General features: G+C 55.9%; 1 protein-coding gene across 8 annotated transcripts in view; it reads left to right on the top strand.

Annotated features, from left to right (window-relative positions):
- MYO7A (myosin VIIA) overlaps window positions 1-19964 on the top strand; it is a 77915-nt gene that overhangs the window by 36720 nt on the left and 21231 nt on the right. For 5 of the 8 annotated variants that reach the window (XM_054699552.1, XM_037523014.2, XM_037523015.2 and 2 more), the window contains 15 exons: window positions 1073-1179; window positions 4734-4871; window positions 6543-6701; window positions 7140-7232; window positions 9275-9369; window positions 9826-9910; window positions 10450-10668; window positions 11106-11213; window positions 12394-12603; window positions 12971-13174; window positions 13414-13590; window positions 14057-14146; window positions 15465-15592; window positions 18525-18651; window positions 19351-19470. In XM_054699552.1, coding sequence (XP_054555527.1) covers window positions 1073-1179; window positions 4734-4871; window positions 6543-6701; window positions 7140-7232; window positions 9275-9369; window positions 9826-9910; window positions 10450-10668; window positions 11106-11213; window positions 12394-12603; window positions 12971-13174; window positions 13414-13590; window positions 14057-14146; window positions 15465-15592; window positions 18525-18651; window positions 19351-19470 — 2060 coding nt within the window. Of the gene's footprint in view, window positions 1-1072; window positions 1180-1875; window positions 1930-4733; window positions 4872-6542; window positions 6702-7139; window positions 7233-9274; window positions 9370-9825; window positions 9911-10449; window positions 10669-11105; window positions 11214-12393; window positions 12604-12970; window positions 13175-13413; window positions 13591-14056; window positions 14147-15464; window positions 15593-18524; window positions 18652-19350; window positions 19471-19964 lie in introns of all 8 variants that reach the window. The other 3 variants (XM_054699553.1, XM_054699555.1, XM_054699554.1) reach the window with 1 other exon arrangement.

Genomic DNA, 19964 nt, shown 5'->3' on the forward strand with positions numbered 1-19964 from the left:
TGCGTTTATGGATTTGGAAACTGAAAAGCAAAGAGGGAAATGACCCTACTAAGGTCGTGGACTAGGTCTGAGCTACTTTGAACAATTTCTCCCACAAAGTACACTTTATGTGGCATTTCATTGATGAACTGGGTAGTGGTAGGTGAGCTGAAGAGAAACAAGAGCTTTTATTATCATCAGGGATTATTTTTCCCTTTTGAATGATGAGGAAACTGAGACCCAGAAGTGGCCTTCTTAGGGTCCTATAGTGAGCCCCCCAATTCCATCCCAGATGCAGAGCCTACCTTGCAAGTGCCTCCTGCAGCTCACTGTCCCCAGACGCCGGGCCGGGGTCACCACACCACTGCTATGGCAGGGCAGGGAAATTAATTATCCAGTTCCTAATTCAGCCCCTGCACTGGCAGCCTTCTCTGGGGATCCATGTAAGATGGGGGGCCTCCCTGGACTGAGCTCAGCCTTGACCCTTCTGGGGCTGGCTGTGCGGTGTTCGCTGACGTAGCTTCTTTGAGCACTGCCTTCCTGCTGAGGGAGGGGAGAGAGCCCTCACCTTCCCACGTGTCCGGGGGCAGTTGTGCACATCCGTGCTGTGAGGGCACAGTGTGCCATCCAAATGCAAGGTCTTTTTAATTAAGTCCTTGACTGTTGCTGGCACCAGGCCTGCGTATATCCCCTCCCAGGGGATGTGCTTATTTAACAGGGATTTGTGACTTCTTTATTCAAAAGACTAAGGATGGCATTTTAGTCCCTGGTGGGGTTCAGTCAAGAATGTAGCCCTGACTCTCTCCCCAGGAACGAGGCCTCCTGCCCTTCTCCTTGAACAGATCTGGAAGTGGGGGGCGGCTGTGACTGGGGAAACAGTGCAGTCTGGGCTCTGCCCCCCATTTTTTCTGTGATCTTGGGCAGCTGCTGTTCTCTCCAGGCCTTGGTGTCTCCACTATAAAATGGATGCTGATGAACAGGGGAATTTTGAGGGTCCTCTTGGCTTGGACATAGTGGATTTGGGGTGGGGTTGGCTCTCGTCAGGTGGGAGCATGGAGCTGGCCAGGTGTGACGGTTCTCTGCCGCTCTCCAGGCTTCCTGGAGAAGAACCGAGACACGCTGCATGGGGACATCATCCAGCTGGTTCACTCCTCCAGGAACAAGTTCATCAAGCAGATCTTCCAGGCTGACGTCGCCATGGTGAGGGGGGCGCAGGGCTTCGTGGTGGGGGCAGGCCCCTTCTCCCAGCTCCATCAAAGGTAGACCCCCAACCTTGGCCTGGAACTCCAGCTGTGCTCCTCTGGGACAGTGGGAGGGAGCGGGGCGGGGCGGGGAGGGCGGGGGCTGATCAAGATCCTCCCATCCTGTCCTCTTGTGGCACTGATTTGGGGGTGTAGGTGGGGCACAAGCCCAGCAAAGGGTCATGTGAGAAGGCGCAGAGCAGATCCGGACTTGATTTACCATGGAGGTGCCCCCCCCCCCCCAGCTAACTTGGAGCACGGTGGAGGGACACACCCAGCCTTGAGGACACACTGGGGTGTGGATCCCAAGAAACTGGCATAAATGGCAGATTTGCAGCTGTGGACGCCACACATGGGGAGAATTCCCCGCCCGCTGCATTTCCTCTTTTCCTCGGGTGGGAGTCTGGCGGCCTTGCTTCCTGCAGGATTGTGTGCTTTTTATTTCACATTTTCCTTCTGTCCCCATGTTTTCTGGTGGGTACCTGGAAAGGCTGGGGGGGGGAGAGCAGCCCCTGCCCCCTCCGTGCCTGTACTCAAGTTACCCCCAGCACAGGCCCTGCCCCGAGGCGCTCTCCTGAGGAATTGTGCTGATTTGTGACCCTGCCTTCTCCTTGCTTCCCTTCTCCCCTCGCCCTGCATGTGGCTCCTGCTGTAGTTTCTCTGTGGTTACTCGTCAGGCTCTCTCCGCCAGTACACGGCGTCCACGAAGGTAAAGGGCTCTGCCCGGCCAGAGGATGGTGGCAGCCTTGGGACTGAGCTGTGTCTTTGGCCCCCCGCGGCGTGGAGGCTTGGGGAGAGGACCAACATTTTCTTCTTTTACTTTTTGTGGAGTGTGTCTTTTTTCTTTGTGGAGTGGTTTGTGGAGTGGTTTTTTTTTTTGTTCCCTGAGTTGTGTGTATTACAGGTGCCTCCGTTTCTAAAAGAAGGAACTGAGTCCTTGAAAATGGAGGAAGACTTGCCCAGAGTAGTTTGAGAACCAGGGGCAGAGTTAGGACTAGAACCCGTGTCTCCCCTCTCTGCCCCTGCTGAGTTTCTTTGAGGCATCAGGCCTGTTCTCACTCACTCATTCATTCATTCATTCATTCATTCTCAAGTATCGATTGCATGCCCACCATACGCAGACATTGACCCAGGCCCTAAGGACACAGTAGTGACCAAAGCAGAGAACAACCTCTCTGCTTGTGGACCTCCCTGTCTAAGAGGGGGAAGCAGGTGATAGGCAAATTAATACTGACGATATGTAGTATGTCAGATCGGAGCTATGACATGGAGAAAAATGAAGGAGGGTGAATGGCAGAGGTGGTGCTTTGCAATTTTGAATAGAGGGTCAGGAAAGTTCTTAGTGGTTGGCTGATAAGGAGGTGAAGAAGCCAGCTGCGTGCATTCTGGAGGAAAAGCATTGAGGGAAGAGGGATCCTCAGTGCAAAAGCCCCGAAGGGCTTTCTAAGCTGATGGGAAGTGTCTTAGGAAGAACAAGGAGGCTGGAGTGGCTGGAAACAGGTGAGCAAGTTGGAGAAGAGATGAGAGCTAAGTGAGGGCAGAGCCAGTGGGACATTGTCAGTCCTTCTAAGGACCTTGGTGTTCATGCTGAGTGAACTGGGGAGCCACAGAGGATATGCGGGTGTGAGGGGAGACACAACTGGATTGTGTTATAACAGCCCCACTCAGGCTGTGTAGATAGTGGCGTGGAGGGTGGTGTGGGGGCCAGACGCAGTGTGTCCAGTTTGAAAATTATTGCAAGAATCCAAGAAAGCCAGGCTGACAGCTTGGACCAGGCCAACACTAGGAGGAGGTCGTCAGATTCTGCATCTGTTCTGGAGGTAGAGCCAGTAAGAGTTGTTGGCATAGTGGATATGAAAGGAATTGGGGACAGGTTCTGTGGGGTTTGGGCCTGAGCAATTGGACAGAGGATCATTCTGTGCATCCTTGGAAGCGAGGAGCCAATGCAGCCGCACTTCAGCTCAGCGAAGTGTTCATGATTGTTACTCTAGCCAGGCCCCGGGCCCGACAGTGAACAGGCAGACCCGCCTGTCTTCGTGGGGTTCGAGTCCCAGCAGAAAGCTGGGCATGACGATCGAAACCAAGAAGGGTGTCGATTGTGTGTGTGAGACGTGTGCTATTGTTTTGTGTATGTGCTGTGTGTACATTTGGATGAGTCATGTGCTGTAAGTGTTCTATGTGTGTAGGTGTGTTCTGTATGTGTGTGCGCTCTGTGTGTACATCTGTGTGTGTTGTGTGCTGTGTGTAGTGTGTGTGCTACAGCCCAACCTGGGCAGCTCTCTCTCAAGTGGGAGCCACTCAAGTGCTGCTACTGGATCAAGTTCAGGGACAGATGTGGGGGGCTCCAAGCCTGACATTCCCCTCCCCCCAATGCAAATAAATACTCCTCAGCTTCCCTTGGCAAAATCTTAGCAGATACTCTAAACAAAAACATCCCATGGAAAACACTGCAAATTTTAGAATAGTAAGTGTTTACTGTTTCTTGGCAAGTTTTATTTCAATTTGGTGGCCTATTGTCCAACGTTAGTCTGGGTGAAAGAAATACCCATACTAATCACCAAATTCACTAGTAAGAAATTTTCGCCCAAATGAAATCACCAGAAAAGCAATACCGTAAAAATGCCTTAGAACTGGATCTGGTTTCTTTGTCCAGCGTCTGGGGAGCGTCAGGTCCTCCCCCAGGGCCTCGACCTCACTTCACAGAATTCTTAAGAGGGGGATGGAGACAGGGCAGGGGGTGCAGGGTGTCACAGGGCTGCTCACCAGGTTGTGGCTTGGGGGTGGGGTGTGGTGTCCTCCAGGCCTCAGTGCCAGAAGGCCAGTGTGGGCCTTCTCAGGAGGTTTGTCCAGCTGCCCATCAGCCCACGGCTGACTCTGAAGACTAATCCCACAGGGAGGGGGGAGGGACCGGCCCCCTCTCCCCACCACTCCCTTCTCCTCCCCCAGGGGCTCCTGGTTGCTGTTTACCAAGTCCTGCTCTCTGCCCACCCATGTCAGGTAGCGAGAGGGCACCATTCCCATCTAGAAAGCTGAGACACCGCGCTCTGAGTGACCTGGCCAGGACCCCACAGCTAGGAGGTGGTGGGCCGGGTTTGATTTGAGGTCTGTCAAACCTGGATCTAGAGCCACCCCACTATGGAGACCACGCCGGCCCCAGAAGGACCCTTCTGGAACCTCCCATTTACTGGGAGGCAAGGATGGGGTCTCAGAGAGGGGCTGCACCTTGCCCTGAGTCACCCAGCAGCCCAGGGCTCTCCGCTTCCTCTGGAGTGTTCCTCCTGGCAGGGAGCCTGGCCCAGGAGGTTCCGGGAAGCTCCTCAAAGTGTGCCTCTGGGATGGCAGCTCCAATCCAGGCCAGCGGGTCACAGGAAAACCCCAAGCGCCTGACCAGCCAGTTTCCCTGGGTGGCTCTCCCCAGACCCCGACCCTGGGGGCCTCCCTTCCCCCTTCCAGGACTGCAGGGCGAGGTCAGCTCCTCCCACTGCTATGGTCCGTCCCCCCCACCTCCCCTAGGGCGCAGAGACCAGGAAGCGCTCGCCCACACTCAGCAGCCAGTTCAAGCGGTCGCTGGAGCTGCTGATGCGCACGCTCGGCGCCTGCCAGCCCTTCTTCGTGCGCTGCATCAAGCCCAATGAGTTCAAGAAGCCCATGGTGAGCAGTCCTGGCCACGGGCCAGCGGGGCCAGCCTGGAGGGTGAGGTGGAAGGGCCTGGCCAAGGGTGGACAGGGTGGGGGCTGCATAGTGTGATTCTTGCCCTCTTTAGGGCACCTGGGGGGATTTATAGAGCAGAGGCCCCAGGTTGCTGGAGGCAGCAGGTGCCCTGGACTCCGCAGTGGGTCATGTGCAGGTTCAAATCCTAACTTGATCGCTACGAGCTGGGTGACTGTAGACAAACCAGTCTTGTGCCTCAGTTTCCTCACAGAAATGGGACTCCTAGTGGGATTCTGTGCACGAGTGAGTATGCAGACAGCCTGGCATGTAAGTGCTGTTCGGTAAATGGAAGCCGTGCTTCTGGCTGAAGGTGTACCTTTGAAATCCCTTCCCCTTTGGTCCACCTCCTCTTTGAAGCCTTCCCAGATCCCTCTGACTGACCGGGAACCTTCTTAATTTTTTGCTCTTCGGAGTAACATTTGTTGGACCCTTTCTGTGTGCCAGGCACTGGCTAGATTGTCTTTCCACAGCCACATCCAACCTTCCCAAGAGCCCATGAGGCAGGGACAGCGTGGCCCCACATTTACCATCGGGGAATGGAGGCTTATGGAAGACAGGGGGCTTGAGGCTGCAGACAGGACAGAGCCTCACTGGGATCCCTTTCCTTTCACTGTGTTGTTTACCACCAGGCTCTTCCAGAGGCCAGAGGAAGCCAGAGGAAGGCTGGGCCTTTGGGTCTGGGGAGGGAAGGAAGGCAGGAGGCCAGTGCTGTGCTAGGGAAAGTGCCCGGAGGGAGAGGAAACAGGTGACGGAAGCCGGGAGCAGCACACTGACCCTGCCCCTGACCCTGGCCTCTGCCTGGAAAACATTCCCCAGAGGGGCCTAAGAGTCCCCTGGGGCTCAGGCCCTGGTTTGCAGGGTGTGAGTCACAGAATGCTCCAGCAAGCTCCCCCTTTAAGACAGGTCTGGGTCACAAGATCAGGGCCTTGCCAGGACCCATGGATGCCATTTCTCCTGCTCGGAGATGCCCTTCCATCCTGCTGCCCCCAGAACCTGCCTCTGAGGCCTCTGCAGTCCCTCCCCAACCAGAGGCTGGCTGGCCAGGCCCTGTCCTGCTGCCATCACTCACTGACTGTGTCAATTAGAGAAAAGCGCCTCTTAAGGCACTTTACTGCCAATGGCCAGAAAGTTGTCTGAATAACTCCAGCTCTTACAAGGCTGCCGTGTGAAGGGTGCCTGGGGTGATGCAAGGCACACACCACCTGTATGATCGTAATCTTGGCGCGCATCAGCCTTCTTGGTCCCCTTGGAGTCCCCCAACAGGCATGGGCTTTCACGCTTCCACACCTCCGCAGGTGTTCATCCTGCCCCTCCAGTGCCTCTGTCCTGTTGAGGTTAGAGCAAAGACTCAGAAGCCCCCTTGAGCTAGCCCAAGGGTAATTAAGCCATCTCTCCTCTGTGCCCCCAAAGCACACAGCTCACCCTGCAGGAGGATCTCATTTTGGACCACTGTGTGGGTGTGAGCTGCAGATCTGGGACCAGCCCTACCTTTGCTTCTCATCTACTATGTGGCCTTGACCTCTCTGGATCTTTGGGGCTGGGCATTCCTGAGCAGGGCTGGCCTCCTTCAGGAACCTCAGGTGCTGACGACCTTGGCTTTGTGCCCGGCAGCTGTTCGACCGGCACCTGTGCGTGCGCCAGCTGCGGTACTCGGGGATGATGGAGACCATCCGAATCCGCCGAGCTGGCTACCCCATCCGCTACAGCTTCGTGGAGTTCGTGGAGCGGTACCGAGTGCTGCTGCCTGGCGTGAAGCCAGCCTACAAACAGGTGCAGGGCTGGGGGGCATAGATGGCAGGAGGGAGGGTCCCTGTTCTAGGCTTGGCAAGAGCCCTAGTTTTTTCTCATTGGGTCAGTAAACTCGGCAAGACATGAGCTCAGCCAACTCAGCTATAGCTGGGGAAATTGGGGGGCAGAAGTGGGGTGCATCCAAGGTTCCTGTCACCTTATTTGTCTGTGTGAACGTCACACATGTGCTGTGTAGAGGAGACCAGGTCTGCCAAGTGGGTCCTGGAGGTTAAACATTGGAGGTTTTGCAATCATCTGGCTGAGCTAAGGAGAAAAGTGCCAGCAGAGAAGGCAGGGCCCAGTCAGGATCATATAGCCAGTCAGGGACAGAGCTGAAGCTAGTGGCGGCCTCCCGGTCTCCAGGGAGACATCCAGCTGGCCTTCCCACTGGAGAGGCTGCCTGTTCTCGTACACCCCCAGGATGACCTTCGGGGGACATGCCAGCGTATGGCAGAGGCTGTGCTGGGTGCCCACGATGACTGGCAGATCGGCAAAACCAAGATCTTCCTGAAGGTGAGCTCAGCTGTGCACTGCTGACACGGTGGGGATGGTATCCTAGGGGGCGCTGTAGAGGAGTCACGTCATCAGATGGGGCAGAGCTGGGTCTCCAAGATCTTCTTGTCCTGCAGCTGTGTGATCCTTGGTGGCTGAGGGGAAATTGGTACTGAGACCATCTATGATCCCGGTGTAGGGTCAGATTACTGAAGGCAAGAGGCAGGTTGACCAGGGAGGCTTGGATTCATATCCTGACCCTGGGGTTGTCTGTGCTGGGGCTTTGGGAAGGTCACTGGTCCTTTCTGAGTGCCATTTTCCCATCTTTAAAGTAAGATGTGACTGCAAGGAGGGGAAGGGCAAGGGGTCAAAACACGGAGGGGAAGAGCACAAGGGACTGTGGTGATGGGTCACGGGTGCTGTAGTGGTAGAACCACGGGGACGACACCTGAGGGGAGAAATCACATATTATTCAAAAATTAACAATAATATAAGAAAATAAATAAAATAGGATGCATCTGGCAGGGTGGAGGTGGGACATTTTTGGGTTGAGTGCATTTTTGGGTTGACCCCGTGCCATCCCCTTTGCTCTGTTAGTGTTTTGGGGTCTGTTCCTACCCTCTCAGACTCCAGCTGTACCCTAGATAGGACCTCAGAAGTCGTGCAGTTGGGGGCAGGAGGACAGGGCTGGGAGCAGGAAGCTGGACCACTGGGACCCTGGCCTGGAGCAGTGCTTGCTGGGAGATGGCAGTGGCGAGGCAGCTGCAGCAGGAACACTGCCAGCTTCTGCACATTGGCTTCCCCATTTCTAGTTCTGCTGTACTAGATTGCTAGCTGTCCTGGGCACCCGGGCAGGGCTGCTTCCTGTGCATGGGGGCAGGGCTTGCCCAGTCCAGGACAGTGTGGAAAGACAGGCAGAGCCAGCCCTGAGCCGGAGGGAGTCCTGGAGTCTAGTCCAATCCCTGTCTGCCTGAGGGACCGTGACCAGTCCCTTCATCTCCCCGAGCCTACATTTCCTCTTTGCAACAGTGTCACTCTCACCTCAGCTGTACCTGCAAAGCCTGCAGGGTGACCGCCGCGGGCAGGGCTCGCTATCTCTGGTCTCCTAAGTCCTCAAGCAGCCCTGTGAGCTAGGACTATGTGCCCGTTCCAGGCTCAGAGAGGGGGAGTGAGTTGCTGGGGGTCATGGGTGCTGAAGTGTGGTGCTCGGCATCTGGCCTGGGTGGGCCTGAAGCCAGGGAGCTCTGAGAATGGTCATGGCTCCTATCCTCACCTCAATGGGCTTCTCAGAAATGGGCTGTGGCTCCTCATTCATTCAGAAACTTCAGCTGAGGCTGCTCCTCTGTGCCCTGTCCCCACATGATGTGGTCTGTGATTATCTGATGGATGTGGCTCCCTGCGAGGACAGGGTCCATGTCCACTGGACTCACTGCCCACCCCCACCTCGCACAGTGCTGGCACGTGGATATTCAGTGCACATGGACTGAAGTTTTGACCAACTTGGGGATGAGAAAGAGAGAGGCCCAGTGAGGTCAGCAGGGCCTGATCATGGAGGGCCTGAGTGCCAGAATGAGGAGACCAGGCTTGATCCCAGGAACCATGGGGTATCAGTGTGAGGGCACCATCAGATCTGTGTTTCAGGAGAAACACAAATCCCTCTTTAGGGAGGCTGGAGGGGCAGTGATGGGGGTAGGAGACTGATTAGGAGACTGTTGTCAAGATCCTGGAGAGAAACAACAACGGCTGCCTGGCCCAGATGAGGGGCCGCTATCACAGAGATATGGAGGGAGTAGGGGGCTGAGTAGAGATGGCCACAGAGATGAAGCCAGGGTGTGTGCATATGGGGCCTCTGACCCCATCCAGTCAAATTAGGTTCCTCCAGTACCTTCCTGGGCCTTCAGGCATAGCCACCATCACCCTCTCTGTACCCACGGCTGTGTGAGGCTGCCCATGGGGCCAGAGCAGGGCTGGGAGCCCAGTAAAGAAAGAGAGGGCCCACGGGGGCAGCTCAGCCCTGGGACTGAGGCCCTGGCCCCGGGGAGCTCAGGAGCCCTGCTCTCCAGGACCACCATGACATGCTGCTGGAGGTGGAGCGGGACAAGGCCATCACCGACAGAGTCATCCTCCTCCAGAAGGTCATCCGGGGATTCAAAGACAGGTACGTGCCCAGACCATCTCTTCCCCATGCCAGCTTACTCGGAATTGGTCAGAAGATGTGGCACCTCATGTAGCCCCAGCCTCACAGAGTCTCAGATGCCTCACCTATACACTGGAAAAGTTAGTCAGTAATAAGTGACCTTCACAGTGTTCAAAGCTTTTAATCTGTCGTATTCACCACTTGTTACTAATACATTTATTCATTCAATAAACATCTTCTGAATGGCTCCCTTCATGGTCCAGGGGACAGGCCTATGAGGCAGGGCAGGTATATTCTACCACTTTACGATGAGAAAACTAAGGCAGAGAGGTGACGTGACTTGGCCACAGGTCATATAGATAGCCCAAGAGGCAGAGCTGGAACCAGCCTGGCCTCCTGTTCCAAGCCCCACCTGTGCTTTGGCTGCCTCTGGATGCTGTTTCTCTGAGGACCTCCTGCAACATGCTGCTGTTTCAGGTCCAACTTCCTGAAGCTGAAGAACGCCGCCACACTGATCCAGAGGCACTGGAGGGGCCACAACTGCAGGAGGAACTATGGGCTGGTGAGCCTTCTGAGGGAGCTGCTCTGGCCCCATGAAACCTTTGAACCCAGGCCTGTTACCATAGCAGCAGAACTTGCCTGTGCCCTGGTCTGGTTGGCCTCCCACCAGCTCCTACCATTCTTCCAGCCCAAAGTCCAAGTCTGGTTCTGTGTTTTTCCCATCTGGTCAGCAGTGTGTGTGGCTTTTCTTCTGGAATGTCTTGGTGGGTTGTGAGCACCTGGGCTATTTGAGACCTTGCAGAGGGTTGGGAATGGATGGGCCAATCTGTGGAGTAACTGGGCTACAGGGCTGATTCGTGTCTGGGGAGGAGCTTAGGAAGACATGGGCTCCTACTCTGGGGATGGGGCGTCCTTGAGGGAACACAACTCAGGGGGAGTCAAGTGCACACCCTGGGGAAGTTTCATCAGAAAGGAGACAGGGAGAGACAGAGTAGGGCCCTGGGGCAGGCGGGTGTGAGCATGGAGCCAGTGAGTGATGCTTCCCAAGGTGGGGCCAAGCTGGAACTGGGGCAGCGGCTGAGCAGGTGGCGGTGTTTGCAGATGCGGCTGGGCTTCCTGAGGCTACAGGCCCTGCAACGTTCCCGCAAGTTGCACCAGCAGTACCACCTAGCCCGCAGGCACATCATCCAGTTCCAGGCCCGCTGCCGTGCCTACTTGGTACGCAAAGCCTTCCGCCACCGCCTCTGGGCCGTGCTCACCGTGCAGGCCTATGCCCGGGGCATGATTGCCCGCAGGCTACACCAGCGCCTCAGGGCTGAGGTAAGGGATCCTGAGTCCACTGCACCCACAGCCCCAAGCCCCATAGGGGGGTGAGTCCTCTGAGGGGGCTGCTCCACCTCAGGCAGAAAATCACCCCCACTTGTTGGCTGAGGCCTATGTGGGTACCTATGCCCTCTCTGAGGACTACACAAAACTGAGGCCACAGCCCTCATTTCCATCCTCTCAGCCAATGTCAGGGCCCCAGTCACTTATGATTCTGTGGGATGCTGAGGCAAACCTGGTTTGACTTTCGGATCAATGGTACCCTGTTCTGCTCTGTGGCAGGAAGAATCTCTGAGATGCCTGCTTCCCTGTGTGCCAAATTATTGGCAGAATCACCCCCAGTCCCAGAATTCAGTCAGGGTTCGGTGGGCCAAGCTGGTAGCAAGTGCCAGGGCCGCTCCATGTGGTTCAGTGCCCACCCACACCACCCCCAGTACCTGCGGCGCCTGGAGGCCGAGAAAATGCGCCTGGCAGAGGAGGAGAAACTGCGGAAGGAGATGAGTGCCAAGAAGGCCAAGGAGGAGGCGGAACGCAAGCATCAGGTGAGCTGACAAGGCCAGGCACCTCGGTGTTGTTCACGGGTTCGGTCACTGGCTGCTCATCCCCAGTGCCCCAGGGGCCTGAGCCTGCTGCAGGCTCAGGAGAGAGGGTCCATGCCCTTGGGAAAACTTTCGAGCTGGGAGATGGTGCCCAAATTAAAAGCCTCAGCTGGCCAAGCGCACCCAGTGTGGGAGCCCCCAACCTTGAGGCCGCTGAGCGCTTGAAATGACAAAGCGCCATCAGTGTAAGGCACACACTGATCTGCAGATTTGGTACAGGAAAGAGAAATATAAAATATCTCAGTACTATTCTTAATAATTTTGTGTTGAGATGTTATTTCAGAAACATTGGGTTCAACAAAATACTGATTTTTTTTTAAGATTTATTTTTTATTGGGCCTCCCTGGTGGTGAAGGGGTTAAGTCTCACACTATCAGGCTATCACCAACCACTGCAGCCCAGCCAGGGAGCTACCCACATGGCGAGGCAGACCTCTCCTGTCCCTCCCGCTGCTCTCCTCAGCAGTGTGTTTCAGTAGATCTGCCTCTTCTGCTCCCCACTCTGTCTCTGGTGAACCCTCTCACCCCTACCCCCCGCACCTCTGGTCTGCACTCCATTTCTTATATGCATAAGTAAGTAAAAGTGGCTGGCGGTAGCTTGATAGCATGAGCGATAGCTTGAAAGCCACCAAGGAGACCCCAAAATATTGAGATATTAAAACACACCCATTTCTTTTCACCATTTTAAACAGTCACTCTACACATGGCTCAGTGTGTATTTCTATATCGCAGTGCTGGAATAGAGCCTCAGAACTGCAGCTGTGGAATTTCTGGGCTGGTGTGCTCTCCTCCAGCTAGGGAGGCATGAGTGGGCTTCCTGGAGGAGGTAGTTCCCGGCTGTGCCTCGAAGGAGGTAGCTCCCGCCTGTGGCACTACTATCTCAGCTGTCTCGAGGCTTCCCTGTGGTTCAGAGCTGGGCGTCTGTCTGCATTGGACTGTGAAGAATGAGCTGGGCAGGACCCAAGATAGAGAAGCTGGGGGCTCAGGACTTCCCAGCCAGCAGGAGGCCTTGGGGGTGGCTGGGACTAAGACCTGGCTGCTGCAGAGGCTCTTGACTTGCTCCCTGAGGCTGTGGCATTGGGGGCAGACACCATCTCCTCCTCTGTGTCACCCCAACCTCCCAGGAGCGCCTGGCCCAACTGGCTCGTGAGGATGCAGAGAGGGAGCTGAAGGAAAAGGAGGAGGCTCGGCGGAAGAAGGAGCTGCTGGAGCAGATGGAGAAGGCCCGCCATGAGCCCATCAATCACTCGGATATGGTGGACAAGATGTTCGGCTTCCTGGGAACTTCCGGTGGCCTGCCGGGCCAGGAGGGCCAGGCGCCTAGAGGTTTTGAGGTACCAGGCTGGGGACAGGGTCTCCAGAGGTCCCTGGTGAGATGACCCTCAGTGCTCTTGTGCTTCTCTGCGTTACAGTCCACCTAGTACCCTCTGAGCAGAAGCGATGACCTGGGTCAGGGGCCATAGGTCCCAGGCCCTGCCCAGTCACCAGCCTGCCAAGTGACCTTGCTGTCCATCTCCAGGGCTACCCATGAACTTTTATTCATTTATGGAGGAGACCTACTGTGGTCAGGTCCTGCCTGGTGATGAACAGGATGAACACAGCCCTACCCTGCGGGGGTAGATCAGGCCTGCAGGGACAGGTTGGGGGGACAAAGCCTAGTCCTGAGTCTGTCCCATGGAAGGGAATCCCCTGTCTCCTCAGGACCTGGAGTGTGGGCGGAGGGAGATGGTGGAGGAGGACCTGGACGCGGCCTTGCCTCTGCCCGACGAGGATGAGGAGGACCTCTCCGAGTATAAATTTGCCAAGTTTGGTGCCACCTACTTCCAGGGCACAACCACGCACACCTACACCCGGAGGCCCCTCAAGCAGCCTCTGCTGTACCACGACGATGAGGGGGACCAGCTGGTAAGGGCAGGGCCCATGCGTGCCGAGGAGGCAGCCGGGGTGGGGCAGCACCAGGGCTGACTTCATTCTGCAGCAGTCACCCCTGCTGCAAATCCCGAGCAATGCCCCTCACATGCTCAGCTCAGTGGCTCTTCTGTGGGGTTCTCCAGCTCTCCCCAAGCCCCCAGGTTATTTGACGACTTTGTAATACCCTGTGCTCACTCTCGTGCTTGGGGTCAGACTGCTCTGTCTGCCCCCAGGCGGCCCTGGCGGTCTGGATCACCATCCTCCGGTTCATGGGGGACCTCCCTGAGCCCAAGTACCACACAGCCATGAGTGATGGCAGCGAGAAGATCCCCGTGATGACCAAAATTTATGAGACCCTGGGCAAGAAGATGTACAAGAGGGAGCTGCAGGCCTTGCAGGGCGAGGGCGAGGTGAGGCCAGGGTTCCCTCTGGTGGATGCCCTCCCCAGGCCAGTGGGCAGGGCTACCCAGCTCCCCCCAACTAAGGGTCCTCAGCCAAAGGGGAATCCTAAAATTTGTCTCTGCCTCTCCACCCTGCCTCCCCGCCCTCCTCTGTCTACTGGCGGGAAAGTAAACTTGCCGAAGGCCACCGGGTAGGCCTTGCGGCACCAGGCTGGCCTTGCCGTCAGCCAGCTCCACACGCTGACTCCACGGGAGGCCTGGCAGGCTGCGCTACTGTGCTTTTCTGGGTCTCCGGCTTCCCATCTCTCACTGCTGGTGGGAAAGCTGGGGGAGCACAGGTGGGGGTGGCAGTGTGGTACACCTGGTAAATATTGGTGTGGTGGGGAGACAACCCTCTAGACACAGTCCTGTGGCCAGCTTGTCTCGCCATTACGTTCAGCCCCGTGGCTTGACCCTCACCCCATTGGTCCCGCAGACCCAGCTCCCCGAGGGGCAGAAGAAGAGCAGCGTGAGGCACAAGCTGGTGCACCTGACCCTGAAGAAGAAGTCCAAACTGACAGAGGAGGTTAGATCCCCAGGCTGGGGCAAGGCTGAACTCAAGATCATGGGGGGTGCCTGTCCCCAGGGCCCCAGCTAGCCAGCGACTGGCCGGCAAGGGGAGTGATAGAACAGAGAGGAATGTGAGGAACAGGCTGATGAGCTCAGGCTTGGGCCAGATCAGAAAGGGCTTCCCAGAGGAGGCGTCCCAAGAGCTGGGAGGGCTGGATTGCAGGTGGGGAGGGAGAACATTTCTAGCCAGGTGATTGGCGAGTTGCATTTGATCCAAGGACACTTCAGATGCTGAGAATTGTTTGGTTTGTGAGAATGCCCTCGGGGCATTAATACTATGAATTTGTTTGAATTTGCTCATTTAGTTACCTCTGTGTTCTGAGCACCGTCCTGCCCTGTGCTCCAGGATTGCCCAGGCTGGGAAGGCAGACAGACTACCAGGTCATTTACAAATCAGGATGACTGGCTCCCCTGCGACCTTACATTTGCACACAGCAATCCCTCTGCCTGATATTCCTCCTTTCTCTTCTCTGTGTGGGTGTCACCGCCTCCTGGATGCTTCCTCAACCCCTCTACAGCAGTAGACTCCTCCCCTGGGCTTCCACTAGCCTGCTTTGTCTCTACTCTTGTGCTGTTCCCCAGCTGAGGCTCAGACCCCAGCTTAATGTCACATGGTCCCAGGTTTGAATTCTAGCTCTGTCTGCCATTTGGAATCTGAGGACCCCAGGGAAGAAATACCCACTCATGTCTTCCTGGGAAGATGGTATGTCCCCAGTGGGTGCTCAGGAGACTTGAGGACCTTCTGTGTCCATCCTGTCTACAGGGGTGATTTCCTGTTGCTCACCCCCTCACTCTGCATCTCTGGGTAGAACTCAGGCTGGTGTCTGGCCATGTGGGTCCAGAGAGAAGCACATCTGTGAGAATCCAGGTCTGAGTCTGCTCCCCAGGGCCCAGTGGTGCTGCCTCTGACTGGTGAAGGTGACTGAGTCATTGGAACCGGAGTATACTCCGGGTGTCAGTTCTGTGTGTGGGCCCACCCCAGAGAGACAGGGGGCCACTAGGAGTCAGAGGAGCTGGCCCCTGGTGTGGGGATGGGAGTGTTAAGGAGGGTTATATGTGGAAGTGGGTGGTACCAGGCCAGTGGTCCGAGCTCTCTGGGCCAGTTGTTGCTCCAATGTTTGCTATTCTCAGGGCAGGGGTATGACTGGAGTGGAAGCCCCACTCTTCTGCATCTCCCAGGATTCTGCTCTGGGAGGAGTGGTGGACTCCACCACCAGGCAGGCCCCTCCCTTCATCCTTCCCTTGTAAAGCCTGGGTTCCTCTATCTCACCCAGGTAACCAAGAGGCTGCACGACGGGGAGTCCACAGTGCAGGGCAACAGCATGCTGGAGGACAGGCCCACCTCCAACCTGGAGAAGCTGCACTTCATCATTGGCAATGGCATCCTGCGGCCAGCTCTGCGGTCAGCGCCTGGGACGTGGGGCCAGTACCCAGGGGTGGGGCCAGAGCCAGAGGGGCGGGATCAGTACCTGGGGGCGGGGCCAGCACCAGATGGGTGGCTTCAGGGAGGCTGTTTCCCAGAGCGGTCCTGGAAGGTTTTGGTGGCTGAGTTGTGACTTTGTCACCTTCACATTAGACTAAGCCATACAGGCCTGCATTAAGCTCTGCTGCTAGCTAGCGGTGTGACCTTGGTAGAGTTATTTATCTCTGTAAGCCTCAGTTTCATTGTCTGTAAAGGGGGAATAATAGACTACAGGCAGATAAAACTGGAAGGTGTGTGACAGGACCTAAGTATTACCCTGTTACGTGCGTTTCCTGGTTTACCCCCATCCCTGCCAGCTGTAGTGTAGCTCAGTGTAGCTGAGCCAGGCCTGTGGGGACAGTTACAGAGCTCAGCATGCCTTGAAATCCTGCAGGGGCCTCCCTCCCCCACCTACACCCGGGAGAAGCCCACCTCAGTTTCCTGGGGTGTCATGAAGGAGACAGGACGATTCAGGAATTACCAGAAGCAATTCAGGAATCAACCTAACTGGTTGGTGGAGGGCAGACAGGGCTTTTCAGAGAGCTCTGTCTGCACAAGACAGTCAGGAGAGCTGATCTCATGGACTTTGTGTTGGCTGGGAGGACAGCAGGATGGGGATGGGCATGAGCCCCATTTTTCCAAAGGGAAAGCTGAGGTCCCATAGAGAGGGCAAAGAGACCTGCCCAGGGGTCACTTGCCTCCCGGGCACCCTGCCTTCCACTGAGGCCTCCTTTAGTTGTTCCTTGAGGCCATACACTGTCCCAGTAGAGATGGTTACAGCACCCAGGCCCCTGCCACCAGGAAGAAGGACTCAAGGTGTGTTTAAAGAGCAACAATTTGCCTCCCAATTATCTCACTATCAGACTCACTTCTAAAGAACAGTGTCAGGAGCCTTCAAGAGTCAGAAGGCTGAGGGGCCGGCTCCCCGGGGAACCACCAGGATCCCTTTCCTCTCTCGGCCTCTATTTTCTGTCCATAAAGTAAATCAGTCAGGGGCTCCCAGCTGCAGACAGAGCTCTCTGAGAAAGTTGTCACTGGTCTGTGATAAGCTGGGAAGAATAAGGATGTGCTGAGGCTAAATATGATTTTATTTAAAGGATCGCTCTTTATTCCAAGATTTCAGCTTTCCAACTTTTTGGACATTAAAATTACCTTTGTTTTATGAAATGATTGTAGTATAGATTGTGGACAGGTTATTATGTGTGGTGTGTATTTTATTTTTTTAAAAGATTTTATTTATTCATACAAGCACTGGGTACAGTCAGAGCACAGGAGGGTGAGAGGATTCACCAGAGCCAGAGCGGGGAACAGAACAGGCAGGAAGACCAAAGTACACTGCTGAGGGGAGCAGCGGGTGGCAGGAGAGGTCTGCGCGCCATGTAGGACCCTCACCGGTGGCCGGGGATTGAACCGGCGCTGCAGAGGCTACATGTAGCTTTGCAGCCCAGCGTTCAACCACTGCACCACCAGGGGAGGCCCTGTGGCGTGTATTTTAAATGTCTTTACTTATGATTGTAGGGGCAGGAAGACCACAGTGCAGGTTTTCTGACCAGCAGACCAGGTAAAGGAGGAGTCAGGGTCCTCAGTGGCTTTTGCAGGTCTTTTATTTAGATTTACCAGGCATATGGCAGCAGGGGTGCTGGGGGGCCGGGAGGCTGGCAGTCCTCCCAGCCCCCAGAAAATCCTCACTCTATCTGGGCTCTCTGGCCTTCTCTTTACTTCTCTTCTCTCGGCTTCCGTTCATTCTTGGCTTTTGCTGGTGTCCCCGCGACGCCGCCCTGATAAACTCAGTCTCTCAGCCCGGGTGCACCCACTTCAGGTGCCGCCATCAGGCATGCATTCAGGACCACAGGGTTCCCTCATCTATCCTAATGGCAGGAGGGCAGAAAAGCCTGATACTTTTACCTTACCCTACAATGATAAAAAAAGTTAGCCACCTTCATATTTTATTTAGAAGTTGCACTGGCTTGTGAACTCTCAAAATTGGGGAGCCGCTGAATTAGTTCTTTCCTCCTTCCTGCCAGCGCTGCCCTTTGTGGGAAGAGCAGGGGTGAGTGCCCCCTAGTGGTCACTTCACCATGGTGCGTCCCCCCCTTAAGCAGTGTCAACAGGGCAGCTAGCATTCATTTAGACAGGGTTTGCTGTGCTAAATGCTTTATAAGCTTTGGCTCATTATTCTTCACAGCAGCCCTATAAGGAAGGGACTATCATTTTCCTTTAAAATGAATACATCAAACCTATCTTCATTGCCTTCAACTGATTTCAACAGTAATACAGGCCACTTGGTACAGAAATATGTGAAGAGAAAGCCAAAGTCCCTACTCATGCCATCCCCCGGAGAACTCTCCAGATGTTTTGCTGTTTCTATTCTGCCAGTTGTCATGACTATGCACTGGGCTCAGAGAGGTGAACTCAGCTGCCGGCACCACCCACCTGGTGGTGGGAGACCAGGCAGAGCCTGGGGGGGGCTCATCAGTGCGGTCACCAGTGGCCGCTGTGCCCGCACCACACTCTGGTGTTAATTCTTCAGTAGCAGAGGGGTTGCCCTGAGGACAAGTAACTGTGAGGAGCCTCGGGCAAGTCCACGAAGGGAAGGTCCGCTTTCATTAGGCTTTAAGAGGGAATCAGAAAGGGCAGTTTTGCATTAAGTTCACTGAGTGTTTGAGGCTGTGGTGGTTTCTCACTGGCTGCAAGTGGTGGGCAGTGCTGGATGCTGGATGAGTGGCTTCCTGCCAGGTGTTGGAGCGTAAGGAGCGGCGGGTGCCTGACAGCCCTTCTCTTAAAGCTTCCTGACTCCATTTTGGGTCAAGTTTCCCTCATTCACTCTCCCTCCTCTGTGGCGTTCTCCCTCCTCCTTTCCCTGCCTCCCCAGGGATGAGATCTACTGCCAGATCAGCAAGCAGCTCACTCACAACCCTTCCAAGAGCAGCTATGCCCGGGGCTGGATCCTCGTGTCTCTCTGCGTGGGCTGCTTCGCCCCCTCAGAGAAGTTTGTTAAGGTAAGGGAGGCATCTGACCACCTAGAGTGGGGGGGAGCTGGGCCTCTCCCCCAGCACTGAGGGGTGAGCAAGGGGAAACAGCTCGCAGTGGCTTGGCAATGAGGCCCCGCCTGGCCGTCTCCTGTCAGGCCTGAGGTCCCCCTGGGCCCGTCTTCCTGACCCCTCGTCTCAGCACTTCACTCTTTCTCCCTTCAGCCCCATTTTATTTCTGAGGCAGCTGAGTCTGATGGCGCAACCCAGTCCCTCTCCTCTGCATGCTTCCCATGGAGCAGTCACTAGTTCAGCTCAGGCCCCTTTCTTGACGGCTCCTCAGGGCCCGGCCCTGGGCACTGGGGATGCAGAGGCAGCGCAGGTGACAGAGGACAACACTGGCTGGTGGGTGCTATGGAGAGAAGGCTTCTCCAGTTGGGTGGAGTCAGAGAGGTGGGCCTGGATGAAAGCAGACAAGCGCTAAGCTAGGCAGAGCGGGGTTGCCGCTGAGACTAGGCAGGGCTAGACTGTGGGGCCTTTCTGCCAAGCTGAGGCCTGTGGACATGGTCCTGAGGGCAGCGGGGGGCCATGGAAAGCAGAGGAGCGGTGTGGGCGCACCTGAGGGGCAGGTCTGTGGCGGGAGACCTGGTGAGGCGGGTCTAATGGTCCAGGGGAGGGAGGCTGAGAGAAGTCAGAATGGGGGTTCCCTCACCTCGTCTCTGTCTGCAGTACCTGAGGAACTTCATCCACGGGGGACCTCCTGGTTACGCCCCATACTGTGAGGAGCGGCTCAGAAGGACCTTCGTCAATGGAACGCGGACGCAGCCACCTAGTTGGCTGGAGCTGCAGGTGCAGCCCTGGATCCACCAGGCGTGTGTGTGTGTGTGTGTGTGTGTGTGTGTGTGTGTGTGTGTGTGTCTGTCTCTCCAGTACCCCAGAAACATTTTTTGCTTTGGGCTCTTTAAGTGCCCACCCCCAGGTTCTGGAATCCCAGACCTACTGAAACAGTAAAGTCTCCACTAGACGATCGACTCCCATATTCTGGCTTTTTGGTAGCAGTGCCCCGGGCAGGGACTTCCCTCTGTCTCCATGGCTTCATCTGCAGCACGGCGACAGTGACACTCATCTCACAAGTTCTTGTGACGGTTACATGATGTGAGGTCAGAAGCAATGCCTGACCTCTCAGCCCCAACTCTCAGCTCAGGGGTCCTGGAGGGTCAGTGGGGGGACGGAGCACAGCAGGCCTCCCTGGGCGCCTGCGACAAGGCACAGGCAATGTCCCAATGGGATGCTGGGGCCAAGAGGGGGCAGCTCCGATCGCAAAGGGAGCAGGGAGCCAGGAG

Source organism: Talpa occidentalis, unplaced genomic scaffold (genome assembly GCF_014898055.3).
Source record: "Talpa occidentalis isolate TD23 unplaced genomic scaffold, MPIMG_talOcc4v2.1 talOcc4.3, whole genome shotgun sequence".
NCBI lineage: Eukaryota > Metazoa > Chordata > Mammalia > Eulipotyphla > Talpidae > Talpa > Talpa occidentalis.